The sequence below is a fragment of the Heliangelus exortis genome, chromosome Z, assembly GCF_036169615.1.
Source record: "Heliangelus exortis chromosome Z, bHelExo1.hap1, whole genome shotgun sequence".
NCBI lineage: Eukaryota > Metazoa > Chordata > Aves > Apodiformes > Trochilidae > Heliangelus > Heliangelus exortis.
Genome location: NC_092454.1, coordinates 28,762,765 through 28,779,171, shown reverse-complemented (window position 1 = coordinate 28,779,171; position 16,407 = coordinate 28,762,765). Strand labels below are relative to the sequence as shown.

At 39.9% G+C, this 16,407-nt stretch overlaps 2 protein-coding genes and 1 long non-coding RNA gene across 6 annotated transcripts in view; 2 read left to right on the top strand and 1 right to left on the bottom strand.

Moving 5' to 3' along the window:
* PAM (peptidylglycine alpha-amidating monooxygenase) overlaps positions 1 to 16,407 on the top strand; it is a 457,165-nt gene that overhangs the window by 63,908 nt on the left and 376,850 nt on the right. The gene's annotated exons all lie outside the window — the stretch shown is intronic.
* Positions 1 to 16,407, top strand: part of LOC139789595 (uncharacterized) — a 150,717-nt gene that overhangs the window by 48,223 nt on the left and 86,087 nt on the right. The gene's annotated exons all lie outside the window — the stretch shown is intronic.
* Positions 1 to 16,407, bottom strand: part of CHD1 (chromodomain helicase DNA binding protein 1) — a 55,906-nt gene that overhangs the window by 7,815 nt on the left and 31,684 nt on the right. For 3 of the 4 annotated variants that reach the window (XM_071731238.1, XM_071731240.1, XM_071731239.1), the window contains 10 exons: positions 15,992 to 16,168; positions 15,636 to 15,796; positions 14,508 to 14,549; positions 13,659 to 13,789; positions 13,121 to 13,259; positions 12,206 to 12,356; positions 11,118 to 11,240; positions 10,609 to 10,746; positions 8,198 to 8,461; positions 7,620 to 7,760 (listed from right to left, as the gene is read on the bottom strand). In XM_071731238.1, the coding sequence (XP_071587339.1) occupies positions 7,620 to 7,760; positions 8,198 to 8,461; positions 10,609 to 10,746; positions 11,118 to 11,240; positions 12,206 to 12,356; positions 13,121 to 13,259; positions 13,659 to 13,789; positions 14,508 to 14,549; positions 15,636 to 15,796; positions 15,992 to 16,168 (1,467 nt within the window). The remainder of the gene's footprint in view (positions 1 to 7,619; positions 7,761 to 8,197; positions 8,462 to 10,608; positions 10,747 to 11,117; positions 11,241 to 12,205; positions 12,357 to 13,120; positions 13,260 to 13,658; positions 13,790 to 14,507; positions 14,550 to 15,635; positions 15,797 to 15,991; positions 16,169 to 16,407) is intronic. The other variant, XM_071731242.1, reaches the window with a different exon arrangement.

Sequence of the window (16,407 nt, the reverse complement as noted above, 5' to 3'; positions counted from 1 at the left end):
CCTATTCCATGAGAGACTTGCGTACTCTAAGAAAAGACTACAGCCGTTTTTCAGGTGAACCACTTCTCTCTTGGTTACTCCGATGCTGGACGGAAGGGGCTGCTACCATAACATTAACTCAGAAGGAAGCCAGACAGTTGGGATCCCTGGCCAAAGATGCAGGTATTGATCGGGCATTTGGGGAAAAGGTTGGAACCACCAGCCTATGGAAACGACTCTTGGCAGCTGTAAGGGAGAGATATCCCTACAAAGAGGAAATAGACTGCCCACAGGTCAAAGCACACAAACTTGAAAAAGCCATCAGGTATCTGGAAGAATTGGCTGTACGAGACGTGATCTATAATGCTGATGACATTGAAGATCCTTATCACGTACCTTGTCCTAAACCCATGATGCAAAAGTTTGTGCATGCTGCACCACCACCTTTTAACCATACACTATCAGTAATGCTATGGGTTCCTGCAGATGTGGCTGCAACTGTGGGTGATGTGATTAAAACAGTACGAGAATGTGAAGATGCTGTCACAGCCCCTTGTCGGGCCTGGGTCTCAGCTATAAAGGGACAATCTGAGAAACTGTATCCATCCCTTTTTCCTCAGACAGAAGGAGAACCCCACACTGCAGCCATTAAGAAGAGACACCCTCCTATGAGACGGAATCAAGAGAAACAGACTTCAGCAAGAGGAATCCTATGGGCACTCCTGAGGGAGTATGGAGAGGACATGAAAAAGTTCACCAGAGAGAAGTGCTCAGCACCTGCTCCTCTCCTCCTCCCCTAGTGAGGAATCACTGAGCTGTAACGACGTTTCCTCTCAGTCTCCTCCTCTTCAGGCTGAGCAGACCAAGTGCCTTTAGCCACTCCTCACATGGCTTTCCCTATAAGTCCTTCACCAACCTGGTATCCCTCCTCTGGATACTCTCTAGTAGTATCCTTTGAATACTTCCAGGGAGGGGGCACCCACAACTTCTCTTGGCAACTTGTTCCAGTGTCTCACCACCCTCAAAGTGAAGAGTTTCTTCCAACTATTTAATCTAAATTTATTCCAATTTAAAAGTTAGCCCTTGTCCTATCACTACATGTTACTGTAAAAAGTTAAAATCCTAACTTTCTTAGGCTATCTTCATAGGAGAGAGAAGTCCTCCAAGCTCTCCAACAATCTTTGTGGCCCACCTCTGGACTCATTCCAACAGCTCCATGTCCTTTGTGTGTTGGGGACTTCAGAACTGAGGAGGGGTCTCACAAGAGTAGAGTAGAGGGGGAGATTGACCACCTTTGACATGCTGGCCATGCTTCTTTTGATGCAACACAGGGTATGACAGTTGGTTTTCTGGGATGCAAGCACACATTGCCAGCTCATGTTGAGCTTCTCATCAACCAACACGCCTAAGTCCTTCTCCTGAGGGTTGTTCTCAACCCATTCTCCACCCAGCCTTTGATTGTGCTTGGGATTGCTCCAACACAGGTACTTGGCCATTCTGAATTTCATGAAGTTGGCATGGTCCCATTTCTCAAGCGTATCAAGGTCCCTCTGGATGGTCTCCATTTGGACACTGAGCCCTGGAGCACTAGCTTTTCAGTGCAACCACCCTGCCAGTTCCTTATCCACCAAGTGGTCTATCCATTGAATCTGTATCTTTTCAATTTAGAGACCAAGGTATCATGCAGAACACTGTGAAATGTTTTGCACAAGTACAGGTAGATAACACCAGTTGCTCCCTGCTTGTCCACCAACACTGTGACACCATTCATTGTAAAAAGCCAGCAAATCTGTCATAAACGATTTGCCCTTGGTAAAGACATGCTAATTACTCTCAACAACCTATACATTTTCCATGTACCTTAGCAAAGCCTTCAGGAGGATCTCCTCCATGATCTTGCTGGGAACACAGGTGAGAGTGACTGGCCTGCAGGTCCCCACATCTTCCATTTTTCCCTTTTAAAAAATGGGGGTTATGTTTCCCTTTTTCCAGTCCCAATAGACTTCCATGACTTCTCAAATGTAATGGAAAGTAGCTTTGCAAACTTCATCTGCCAGTTCCCTCTGGAGCTGTGGATGATCTCACCAAGGCCCATGAACTTTTACATTTTCAGGTTCTTTGTAGTACGGTCTTGAACCTGCTCTTCTCGTACAGTGGGTGGATATTACTGCATGCAGTCCCTGCATTTGAATTCTGCTGTTTGGATGGTGTAGCCAGAGCCCTTGACAGTGAAGACTGATGCAAAACAGTCATTGGGGACCTCAATATTCTCCATATCTTGTGCATAACCAAGTCTTGTGTTTCCTTCTGGTGTAGGCCCACATTTTCCTACATCTTCCTTTTATTACTGATATGTCTGTAGAAGCTTTTCTTGTTAGGTTTGATGTCCCTGGCCAGACTTAATTCTACCTGGGATTTAACTTTCCTACCTGTCCTTGCTTCCACACTTTTGTAGACTTACTTTTTACATGTTACTGCAGATAGAAGCTTCTTTTCATCCATGCAGACCTCATGACATTTTTCTCCACCTTCCTCTTTTTTTGGGATACATAGCTCCTGGACTTAAATAAGCTTACCCTTGAATATTGACCAGCTTTCTTGGGCTCCTCTCCTCCCCAGGGCTTTTTCCCATTGTACCATTCCAAGCACATCCCTGTACAGGTCAGTATCTGCTCTCAGAAGTCAAGGTTAGTTAGCTTGCTTCATACCCTCCCTGTTGACCTAAGGATGCTGAATTCTACTGTGGTCACTGCAGCCATACTGCTCACTAGCCTGTCCTTGTTAGTGAGAACATACATAGCAAGTTCAGCATAGCACTTTTGTTGGTTCCTTTGCCACTTGAAGAAAGAGACTGAGTGCTCTGCTTGTGCCTTGCTGTGTTGTCCCAGCTGTGTCCGTCCAGCAGATGTCTGGGAGGTTGAAATCTTCCATAAGGACCAGGGCCTGTAAACATGAAGCTGCTCCTATCTGTCTGTAGAGGGCCTCATCTGCTCTGTCTTCCTGGCCAGGTTGCCTGAAGCAAACTCTCACTATGGTATCACTTGCCCTGGTCTTCCCTTTAACCCTAACTATATTATAAGCTCTGGGTCAGCTCCATCCATCCCGAGGCAGGAGCTCTGTGTACTCCAGTTGGTTATTAATGCAGAGGGTGACATCCCCTCCTCTTCACCTCTGCCTATCCTTCCTAAATAGCTTGTAAACACTCATTCCCATGCTCCAGTCCTAGGAGTCATCCCACCATGTCTCAGTGATGCCAATAACACTGTAACTCTGCAGGAATGTTCATGGTTGTAATTCCTTGTTTGTTTCCAATGCACTTGCATAGAGGACACAGCTCAAAGTAGCCTTTAAAAGATAGCTCACAGAATAAACTTCTTACATCTAGAACTGACCAGAAATATGTAACTGGAATCAAGTGATTTTTCTGTCATTTAGGCCCCATCCAACTGAATCACTTGAGGCTCATCCTGGAAATCACAGGCAAGCCAGTTGAAAACTTTAGAATAAAACCATACACAGATGAGTCACTGTCACGCTTGAAAAAATCCTGTGTATCACAGCCAGAAACCACAGCCCTGATAAACCTAGCTGTCAGAAACAAACAACTCTCAAAATCTGAAAGATGGAACACCCACAGAAGAGTAGCTGCACAAAGTGAGTAATTGATAGTATTCCAAAGGCCCCACTCAATCTATAAAACTTTATTTAAATTGTATATACATCCCTTTTTTTCTCTGATACTGATTCTGTCCTATGTCAGAATTTCTGATTAAACAAAATTCTTTTGGTGTCAGAGAGAGAAGACTTCCAGCTAGGCATTTCTGCAGGTTCTAGCATTTACTTAATTACCTTAATGTGCCCACTAATGTAAGTCTGAGATACTTCAGGAAGGAAATGCTGAAACTTTTTTTTTGTTGTAATCCTACAAAGAAGAAAGTCATGTACGATAAGGTGAAGCCTTACAGCCTTGAAGTTCACTTGTACCTGCTTTTTAAGAAGCAGGATACACAAGTTATTCTTGAAGCTAAGACTTCACAGTCTAAATCTTCTGAGGGGAACTGAGGGCCCTATATGTTGACTGGACCCATCCCACAGGGAGGTCTGCTGCCTTCCTGGGGCCCAGGTGAGGGATATTAGTAGGAGAGTCCCCCAGGTAATTCAGCCCCCTGATTATTATCCACTGTTGGTAGTCCAGTGATGACACTAATGGAAGAAGTACCAAGACAATTAAAAAGGACTTCAAGGCGCTGGGTCGATTGGTTGATGGGACAGGAGCACAGGTGGTTTGCCTCAATGCCTGCAGTAGCAGAGATGAATGAGGAGAGGAGTAGGAAAACCTATCTTATCAATTAGGTGGCTAAGGTGTTGGTGCCACTGCCAGAACTTTGGGTTTTTTGACCATGGGCCAAATTTCATCTTACCTAGTCTCTTCAAACCACATGGGCTTCATCTATCTAGCAAGGGCAAAAGGACTCTAGCCTGTAAGTTGGTGGGGCTGATAAGGAGCGCTTTAAACTAGGTTTGAAAGGGGATGGGGTTGAAACAGGGCTCTCCAGAAAGGAGCCCAAGGGTGGACAGCCCAAGAGACAAACCAGCAGCCCAGCTGAAGTGCATGTACACCAATGCACGCAGCATGGGCAACAAACAGGAGGAGCTGGAAGCCATCGTGCAGCAGGAAAGCTATGATGTAGTCGCTATCACAGAAACGTGGTGGGATGACTACCATGACTGGAGTGCTGCCATGGATGGCTACAGGCCCTTCAGAAGGGACAGGCAGGGTAGGAGAGGTGGAGGGGTAGCTCTGTATGTTCGAGAGTCTCTTGACTCTGTAGAAGTTGAAGTCAGTAATGATAAAGTTGAGTGTCTGTGGATCAGAATCAGGGGGAAGGCCAACAAGGCTGATATGCTGGTGGGAGTCTGTTATAGACCACACAACCAGGAGGATGAGGGTGATGAATTATTCCACAAGCAGCTGGCAGATGTTTCACAATCATCAACCCTTGTTCTCGTGGGTGACTTTAACCTGCTGGACGTCTGCTGGGAACTCACAGAAGAGCGGAAGCAGTCTAGGAAATTTCATAGAGTGTATAGAGGATAATTTCCTGCTCCAGCTGGTAAATGAGCCTACCAGTGATGGAACCTCGCTAGACCTGTTCACAAACAGAGAGAGGCTGGTGGGAGATGTGGTGGTCGGTGGACATCTGGGACACAGTGATGAAATAATAGAGTTTTCAATACTCAGGGATGAAAGGAGGGCTGTGAAAAAAACCTCTACGTTGGACTTCCGGAGGGCAGATTTTGGCCTATTCAGAAGACTGATTCAGAGCGTACCCTGGGAAACAGCCCTTGAAAACAAAGGGCTCCAGGAGGGATGGATGTACTTCAAGAAGCAAGTTTTGAAAGCACAGGATCAGGCTGCCCCAGTGTGCCGAAAGGCGTGCCAGTGGGGAAGACAACCAGTCAGGCTGAACAGGGAGATTTTGAAAGAAATTAGGGTAAAAAAGAGAGCCAAGATTATGAAAAAAAGGGCTAACTACCCAGGAAGAATTTAGGAATATAGTTAGGTTGTGTAGAAAGAAAATTAAGAGAGACAAAGGCACAAGTTGAACTGAATCTCGCCACCTCTGTGAAGGATAACAAAGTGTCCTTCTACAGATACATCAATAGCAAAAGGAGGGGCAGGGAAAACATCCATTCTCTACTGGACATGGGCAGGAATATAGTTATCAAAGATGAAGAAAAGGCCGAGGTATTTAACACCTCCTTTGCCTTAAAACAGGTTGTCCTGAGGACAGCTGGCTTCTGGAGTTTGTAGAAAGAGACAAGAATCTGAACAGCCTGCCTGTAATCCAGAAGGAAAAAGCCAATGACCTATTGAACTGCTTGGATCCCCACAAGTCTATGGGACCAGATGGGGTCCACCAAAGGGTGATGAGGGAGCTGCCTGAAGAGCTCGCCAAGCCTCTCTCTATCATCTACCAACAGTCCTGGCTCACTGGGGACATCCCAGATGATTGGAAGTTGGGGAATGTCACGCCAATCCACAAAAAGGTCCGGAAGGAGGACCCAGGAAACTCCAGGCCCGTCAGCCTGACCTCAGTGCCTGGCAAGATCATGGAGCAGAACATCCTGGGGGCAATCACACAGCACCTACAGGATGGACAGGGGACCAGACCCAGCCAGCACGGGGTTAGGAGGGGCAGGTCCTGTCTGACCAACCTGATCTCCTTTTATGACCAGGTGACCTGCCTGGTGGATGAGGGGAAGGCTGTGGATGGAGTCTACCTACAGGACTTCAGCAAAGCCTTTGACACCGTCTCCCACAGCATTCTCCTGGAAAAGCTGTCAGCCCAGGGCTCAGACAGGAGCACTCTGTGCTGGGTTAGGAACTGCTGGAGGCCCCCAGAGAGTGGTGCTGAAGGGTGCTGATCCAATTGGCAGCCGCTCACCAGTGGTGTCCCCCAGGGATCAGTGCTGGGGCCGGTTCTGTTTAATATCTTTATTGATGATTTAGATGAGGGGATTGAGTCCACCATTAGCAAATTCATAGATGACACTAAGTTGGGGGGAGTGTGGATCAGCTGGAAGGCAGGAGGGCTCTGCAGAGGGACCTGGACAGACTGGAGAGTTGGGCTGATTCCAACGGGATGAGGTTCAACACGGCCAAGTGCCGGGTCCTGCACTTTGGCCACAACAACCCCATGGGGAGCTCCAGGCTGGGGACAGAGTGGCTGAGAGCAGCCAGGCAGAAAGGGACCTGCGAGTATGGAGTGACAGGAAGCTGAACATGAGCCAGCAGTGTGCCCAGGTGGCCAAGAAGGCCAATGGCATCCTGGCCTGTATCAGGAACAGCATGGCCAGCAGGTCCAGGGAAGGGATTCTGCCCCTGTACTCAGCTCTGGTGAGGCCACAGCTTGAGTCCTGTGTCCAGTTCTGGGCCCCTCAGGTCATGAAGGATATTGAGGTCCTGAAGCGGGTCCAAAGGAGGGCAACCAGGCTGGTGAAGGGATCCAGCACAAGTCCTGTGAGGAGAGGCTGAGGGAGCTGGGGGTGTTCAGTCTGGAGAAGAGGAGGCTCAGGGGAGACCTCATCACTCTCTACAACTCCGTGAAAGGAGGTGGGAGCCACGGAGGGGTCAGTCTCTTCTCCCAAGCAGCTACTAGTAAGACAAGAGGGCATGGGCTTAAGCTCTGTCAGGGGAGGTTTAGGTTGGATATTAGAAAGAACTTCTTTACGGAGAGGGTGATCAGGCATTGGAATGCGCTGCCCAGGGAAGTAGTGGATTCTCCGTCCCTGGAGATATTTAAAAAGAGACTGGATGTGGCATTTAGTGCCATGGCCTGGTAAGCACAGCGGTAGTGGATCAAAGGTTGGACTTCATGATCTCAGAGGTCCCTTCCAACCCAGCCAATTTTATTTTTCTATGATTCTTCAGCACAAAGACCACTGGATAAGTGGGACATTAATTGACCTGAGACTGTACTAGCAAAATATTACCTGTGTTACTGTACCAAACAGAAATCAGGATATCCATACTAAGGAAAATTTCGAATGTTCTTAAGATATCCGTAAGTGTGTCCTAAGACTGTATGTCCTATACAGTCAAGTATAAACAATCAACTTGTCAAAAAAGGACTTACCACACTAAAAGTCTTCTGATCCAGTTCTTCGGATTCTTCAGATATAGGAACTGGTTCACTAGTTGCAGTAATATGAACTGGAGTATCCAGCAACGGAATTTTTTTATTTTTTTCTTTATTTTCAGATTTGATTTCATTTACCTAAAACAAGATATAAACATTTTTGAAGTACACTTAATTTTGGCTCTGAAATTATCCAATACTGTATGACAATCTCTGTAGCTACAACATTGTCATCAATAATCAGAATAAAAACTATGTTGACATTAGACATTTTACTTATGGGGTGGAAAGGGAGAATGGAAAAGGAATAAAATAATTTCTTGCACACACTTGTACTCTCAGTCCAACAAAGACAAGATCATTGCCTACTCAAATGGAATATAAATGGGATGTAATTTCCTATTTCATGTGCCTGTGCTCTTGGTTTCTGATAGTAAAAACAAAATTTCAAATTAGGTGAAAGAGTTTAATGAAATGACAATTGATCAGATGCAAAATATATTTCAGTCTCAAAATCATTCACAGACATCTGACGGCCTTTTCTAGTGCTGTATAAGATAAGTAAACCTAGTTACCTTCTCTTCCTTTACTTCTTTTTCTTTCTGTGTGGATTCTTTTACTTTGTTTTCTCTTTTTTCTTTAATATCCTTTTCTTTTAATTCTTTCTTATCCTCTTTTTCTTTTTTCTCCCTTTTCAAATCCCTCTTATTTTCCTTTTCTTTTGTCTCTCTTTTTTCTTCAGCTTCCTTCTTTATACCAATATCTGGCTCAGGCTTTTCTTCATTTTCTTTTTCTGTTTTAATTTTTTTATGTGGATGTTTCACTGAAACAATCTCATCCTGTAATATGCAAGCATATATGTCACATCAAATGACGTTCCTATCTATACATGTTTTGTAATAATCAAATTTAAACACACTGTTTATCTGTGCATTTTTTGTCTTTTTGGACATAGATTTAATACCTGTCAAATAGAACTGACTGCAGCTGTAAAGAAAGATGAGAAATATTCACTCACTTTCTTCATGTGACAAAGCAAGTCCTGATTTGGAAGTGGTAGTGGGGATGAGAAATTATATCCATTTAATTTAGAATTAACTTAGAATTCTGCCCCTAAATGCAGTTAGGCTCTAAGCAGCTGAACGCTATTAGGAGTAGGTGCCTCAGAACTAAACTGAAAGGACATGCAAGTGGCAGGGATGCTAGGCAACTTCTATTATAGTTATCTTTGGCCCAGTAACTTTATGCCAATCTCACATTACATATTCCCAGGAGAAGATATGAGAGTCCCAACTTCCTCGTTTCCAGAGCTATTATTTTTACTAGGCTTAAAAAAAGATCTTAGTTACAGTTTGACAGGGGGTCCCACTTAGTTATTTGAAGATAAACAAAACAGCACTCTATTGGTCTTCTAATATTCACTAAGAAGGTTAGAGAGGGAATGTTAAATCATTACAGACACAGAAAAATACTATAATGAGTAAAAAAAGTATTATATACAGGCGCATGAATCTTTATAATTTTTTAGCTCATCTGAAATACCCCCTGGAAAGGCAAATAAAAGGTCTATTGCAGAAAAACAGATGAAAGAACGTGTAATACCTAACTGTGAATAAGTTAGTCAAGTGAGGTATCAAGTAATCAGTCCAACCAGGACTTACTACTCAAGTACCATGGAAACTTCGCAGGAAAAAAATCTAACAACATTGATTTTCCTTAATGTTCCAGCAGGTGAACAGGTAAGTCTTAAATACTGCACACAATACTGTGGCTAAGTAGCTGAAGATAACCATTTAAAATTCCATTTTTAAACAATTTGCAGTTTTTCGTGTTAGTCTGTATCCAAAACTATTAAAATAATGATTATCTGTTATGAAACAGAAGGGGACAGAATTCTGAACACTTTCCCAAAAAATAACAAGTTCAGCAACTGTCAGCCTCTTCTGTTCTGAGTGGAGATAAAGTCTTAACACTCATTTTTTAAAAAAAGATTGAACACTTGATTTACTTAGTTTTAGGATTCAGTTGTCCAGGTTAATTTACTCGGAACTGTGGTGAAATCTAATGTTCTAATGTTAGTCTTACATTCCTGAAAAATATTTTACCTATAAGCATAAATCAGTCTTCAAAGTTTAGTTTTTCTTCTGGCCTTACATTTATTCTTCATAGTACAACTTAATTATGTACAGGAGTGCTATAGTTAAAAAATGACTACTTTTTGTAGATGTATCGTCGTTCTTCTAATAATGATTAGGTTTTAACTATGTATTCATTTAAGTATTTTTTCCACTAGTGAGCTGACAGTTAAGATTTATTCAGCTACTTTCAAAGTAATGAGATTAGGTATGACATGCACATACATTTTTATCTCTAGTGGTTACTGCTGTGTTATAGTATAACTAAAAGGACTTAACAAAAAGCAGAAGTCTAAAGGAACACATCAGAAAAAACACAAGGTTAAACAGTTGATAATTAATCTTTTTGGATACAGAAATCTACACCTTATATAGAAGATTTCCCATGGAAGCCTTGAAATACCATTTATTTATGCTGCTCATTTTAATCAAGCTTGGTATTTTTTTTTTAAATTGGCCTCAATAAAAAGCTTTACCTGCAGAATCACTATCACTAGTAATATCACAGAAGAAATATTAATTTTATAACCACGTATTACATTAGGTTTGCATTTCTGGCAGAAACAATGATGAAGTCTTTAAAGAATGCTGAAACTGAGCAATGTCTTAACTAACCACAACACAGTTTTTCATAATACAATTATAATTCCTCAGCTACTGGCTTACCATGAAATTAAAAAAGATATAGTATTTCATATGCTTATATTGATGCAGTATCAGCTGTAGTAGCCAGAGGGGAAGGATAATATTCAAGTGCTTCAATTTTATCAAGTGAAGCAGAAGATACACATAGAAATCAATGCTAAAAGGAAGAACTGAATAGTCACCTTTACTATATGAAAGGTACTTACCTTGTTATTCTCACTATCATCTTCATCAGATTTTTCAGAGGGTTGTGGAGAAGAATCAGTTTTAATTTCTTCCTTTATTTTTGGAGCCTTTATCACTTTATTCTTCTTAGTTCTTGTTTTCCTCCTCTTTGAATTGCCCTGAATACAAATCAGTCTTTAATATGTCAACTCACAAGCATTTTTGCACAGTTGGATAAAGTTTGGTTTTTTTTTATTTTAACATCAAGTAGAGTGTTCACTTCATTTGTTGTCTCTAATGAAAACCACTTAACATGAGACAGAGCATAAATGCAACCGTAGAGAAGACATACAAATGAATAACTTGAAACTCACTATTTATCTCTTAAACTCATGTTACATGATGACCAAAGCAGTCATACCACATAAAGAAAAAGAGCAGCACTAAGAAAAAAACAAACAATCAAAAACAAACACGAAAAGTAATAGCTGTCATTCATGTCCGTGTCACATGCCATTGCTCTACCTCATGAATGCCAAATTTTACTTACTGCACCAGCAAGCCTTTGTGCTTCCTTCCTCGCCAGGTCTTTATTCAGTAATTTAATGAGGTAGTCTGCACGGGTCTGTAACTGCTTCGCCTGAGGTTTCTTATCTGGATCATCAGGCAAAATCTGCGGAGACCAATGGTAGTATCATAACTCTGACTAAGTATTACCAAGCTTGGAAGATGCTAGCCTGAGCACACGGAACAGAAAGAGCTGCTTAAAAGGAAGTGTTAGGAATACACTTCAACTATACCCAGAAAATATGCCAGCATGCTTGATGCAATAAAAAATTTCTTACATGTTTTTATTTCTCTGCAATCACAAAGCTAATGTCGAGTCTTGGAAATTATCTCACAATTTAAAATAAACTCAAGAAACCAGCTTTGGACTTCTGTCTCCATTCTAATAGTTTATCAGAGAAATTCTGAGCACCTCTATCAGTCATCCACAGAATTCCTGGCTCTGACTCACTTATCTTCTAAATGCAGAACTCACTACACAGTATTACAGATGCAAAAAATGCAAATAGATGGTTTCAAAAAAACAGGCAAATTAATGGAAGGCAGGAATAGGAATCATTAAAATAATCTGGACACAACCCTGGCTCCTCAGATCCCCAGAATACAGATTGTTGGCACAAAGTTTACTTTTATCCCACTCTTCCTCTCAAAGCCTGCTGCTCACTATTTCACTAATTCCAATACAGCTATTCTTGCACCGAGTGAGACAGCTTCAAGTGAAGGATCTGGGGATGACATGGGGATGGGGAAATCAAATCAAATCTCTAGAAAAAACTCCCTTCCTAAAGTTAAAAATTGCAAAATGTACGGGACTGGAACTTCTGAAATTGAGGGAAGACTGAAAAGAAAAATACAGATTACAGAGGTCCAACTAACTGAAAATACGGCAACATAATTGACTGCAAGAAGGTACATTTCAACTGAATAAACAAAACCTAAAAAAATTAAGATACTACTTGTGGTATACCATTGAAGTACAAATGATGTATAATGCTTCTCCAATTTCAGTAATGCTCTTAATAGCATTAATTCTTAAACAAAAAGAGTCAAAAAATGCTGTAGGTAACATACCTTCTGTGTCAAACTAAGATCAGGATCCATTTTTATCATTTCCCAGCTGCCATAACCATATTCATAGATGCCTATTAACAGATTGGAATCATCTTCCTTACCCCACTCTATATCAAAATGAGCAGCCTTGGTGTGGCATGGGATGACGTATCTAGCAGAAATAAATTAGAAAGACATAGGGGATGTTTTTCTTCTGAACCTTAGCAAAGGTGAAAGGAACTCACTAAAAGTGATGTAACTACACTTATTTTCTCTGCTGAGATGGTGGCATATTTAGGGTATCAATCCAAATATTTATTGTTATATTTTCTTAACATTTTTATAAAATCTTTATTGAAATCAGCACTGAATGTGTTTTAAAGCTGATCAAGACTAAAATACACCAAACAGGCTCCACAGCCATGAGCTGCATTATATAGTTAGTTAACCATGAATAAAACCATAAATCATTATCCATTGTAACTGCTAACTAACTAGACAGTGTAGGGACTGTGATACACAGAGGAAAAAGTTCAGAGGGTATAAACAACTACTGCTGCATTTTGACAGACAGTGATTTCCCCTCAGGCAAAGGTAACACATACAGCAGCTCATCAGCAAGCATGAATGCTACTCTTGGTTACTAGTGACTACATACAATCCCTTGTGAATATAACTGAGAAGCCAAAGCTGGTGCTGGCTTCTATGGCAAGGGAAGAAAGAATAAGATGTGCAGCAGGATACCTGGAACAGAGGGACAGGAATGTCACAGTGTGCTTTAGTCAAAGTTGTTTGAAAAAGCTAATAAAATCTGAAAAAAATTCTACATTACTATTTCCCTTAGAAAACAAACAAACAAAAAACCAAAATAAACCGAACAAAAAACCCACAACCAAAGCAAATCAAACCAAATACCACCAAAAAAACCCCCAGTACCTTTTTCTTTCTTCTGGATCTGAAGGAATGGATTTGTGCAATGGTGCCAACTCTTCTTCATGAGAGATGACCAGCTTTGCATTTACCTGCACTCCTGAGATTCGGAATGTTGGGCCTTTAACTTTCCCAAGTCTACCTCCTAAAAATCAATGACCAAACTATCAAAATATTTATCTTTATGAATATCATACAGAAAAACGTAACAAAAACAAGACTGATAGTGTAGCAGCAAACTTTCAATCATACCAAATTAACTTTTCTTAAGCAAATGCTTGAATTTCCAGAAGGTTCTACAGATAATAACATTAGTTCTACATTTCACAATAAAGCAAAACATACTGCATTCTCCAACGACAATTCACACACCGGAAGGGACCAAGAAGTCATCTTACTATAACCCCTTTTTTAAAATCACCCAGGACATCAACATTTTCATTTATAGTTTTGCCCAGCAAAACTCTTTTCTGTTATGATCAGACTACAAAATTCAGACTTTTAAACACTTTTATTGCACCCATGACCCCAGAATACATTGTACCTGCTCTTTCTTGTCCAGATGAATTGTCCTTTAAAGCTTTAATGCATCCATTATGTACAAGCTCTCCCAAACGTCTAAGATCTGTCTCTGATTTATCAACTAGCTCAGCATCTCTAGCTACAGCATCTAACCTGTAATAAAATACACATTTTTACAACTCTGAAACCTTATAACCGTGTGAATGAATGACTCCTTCAGATTTCTGAAACTAGGGAAATGACCACGTAATTTTTCACTCACCTGCACTTGCTATACCGTGTACAATTCTGATCCAAGAAACAAAAAGTGATTCAGGTATCAGAGGACTATACAAAAAGTATAAAGGACCCTAACCCTCCAGTTTTCAGTTACAGTACTGTATACCTCTTTAAAGAACTATTATACATAATATGCTCATATGGACTTACTCTTAAGGAAAGTAAGGAAATAAAGATGGGAAGTTCTTAAAATATAGAATAATACATCAAGCTTAAAAATTATATCTGAAAAAAAGTAAAATGCAAAACTAACTCTGACAGTGGATAAACTGATATGCTTTCAACAGGCTATCAAACAAGACAACTGAATGATTATCACAAAAGACTTAAAAAATCAGCTGGTAGAGTACAGGCTAATTAGTCCTGCAAACTGAAAGATTTATTGTATGGCTTTTTGCATACATACCATACAGGAAGAAAGGAAAGATATTAAGCTAAAGTCATGTCAAGGCAAAAGAAAGCTTAGTCTAATCAATGCAAAAGACTACACACTGTGTTTTCTCTTCTGTCTGAGGATTCTTGATTTATTGTTCTAATTTTTATGAAAATAAGGTTCCGAGTTCCTACACAAATAATAATCAAACAAGTTTACCTTTCAAGAGGGCCACCAAATTTCTTGTAACTCTTGATAAACCTAATAACAAATAACAATTATTAAGTATATGCTTAAATAAATACACTGTATTTATCCAATTTTAAAATCAATTACCCATCCTAGTATAATGCCAGATGTAGACCAGGGAAAAATGAAATAGAGTATGGCAGCTTAGTGTATTCAAATAATAAAAACATCACAGTTTTACTTGTTTAAGGACAGATGCAAATAAAACAATAGAAGATAGATCTTATTTCAAAAACTGCTTTTATTAATCTCTCAAGGAGTAGACTCGACATCTGGATGTGTCATCATCAAAATTTAATGTAGATTTACTGTAAGTAAAGATTTCAGAATTATTTTATGCCTTATATAGAAGAGAAAGGAATCTTCAAGGGGTCATTTGAAGATTTTAGAAATTATGACATGAAAAATACTCTGTAGGAATGTGTAAGCGATGGGAAAAAAATGGAGATACGTGGGATAGAAAGGAAGTAAAAATAAATAAATAAAATAATTTAAACAGAAGACAATTTCCTTCACAATCAAACCACCAAATTTTTAGTGCAAGAACAAGAATATTCTTGGAAAAAGTACCAATTCACTATGTTGTTATATGAAATGGAAGAAGAAACTGAAGTTATTTCTCCAACCAAAAATATACTGAAAGCTTTACAGCATTTTAGAGAAACATGCTTACTTAAATTTCATGAGCAGCACTACATAAATACGAAAATATTTACATATTATTTCAGCGCTGCAGTTTTTATATATAGTTAAACAGATTATTTTGCATGTTAAAAGAAAAACTCATCTACAGTAACAACTGTTTTTAGAAATCACTGTCTCCATGACTTGCTGAAATTTTAAAATTTAAAACAAACAAGAATATTTTTCAAGCCTGGTTTTATGCCACATTAATAGGGTTTCAGATTCTTGCCATGACAGCTCACTATGTAAGCACCACAAAGCAGAACATTACATGCCTAAGAATGAAAAAAAAATCAAATTCAGGAAAAAAACCATTGCCTTCTGCACTTTCAATTTTAATAATAGTAAACAAAAATAGCAAAAACATCATGATCATCTTGTGCCTTTAACCATGCATGTTCTCTCAGATCTTACCTCCTGATTTCTGCATCACTAAATCCTTTAATATTTTCTCGAGGAATAGTACGTGGTCTTCCACGTTTTTTGGGCCGTTTTCTTTCTGAGACGGAGTCACTATCAGAACCAGAGTATCTTCTGCTCCTACTGCGCCTCCCTTCATTTCCATTAAAGCTGATCTGAAATTTCAGAATAAGCAGTACAAAACTATGTCACTAAAAAACATAGCTAAAGCTTGACCTAGCCTGTCAAAAATTCGTGTTCAAAGAAGGTTTTGAAAACAACCCAAAATTCAAAACCTAACAACCTGCAACAAAGAAACTGAACAAACAACAACACGAAAGCACTACAAGTCAGACAGAATCAGGAGACACCTGTTTTGCACAGTTTCTCATCCTTGGGAGCATGTATATTTCTTCAAGTTCTTTTTGTCTTTCCTCCTCTTCTATTCTTCGCCGCTGGACTTCTGGGATGATTTCTTCCCAATTTCTTGAATTTCTTTCTGGTTCCAATTCAATATCATCTTCATCAATATTGGCAAAGTTGGCCACCTTGAGTAAAGAAATATATGTATTCTCATCAAATCAATACATTTATAACTTTATTTGAAAAAGACTGAGCAACTAGTATTTTAGGAAAACAAAGTTATATATAGTGCATTTTAATGTGTTGTATATGACTTTTACACACACATATGTAGGTATATATAATATATATTAAGTTCATGCATAAAAAATGCTTCATGAAACATTCTCTCCAATAAAAGTACTTTCATTAATTTATAAAAAGA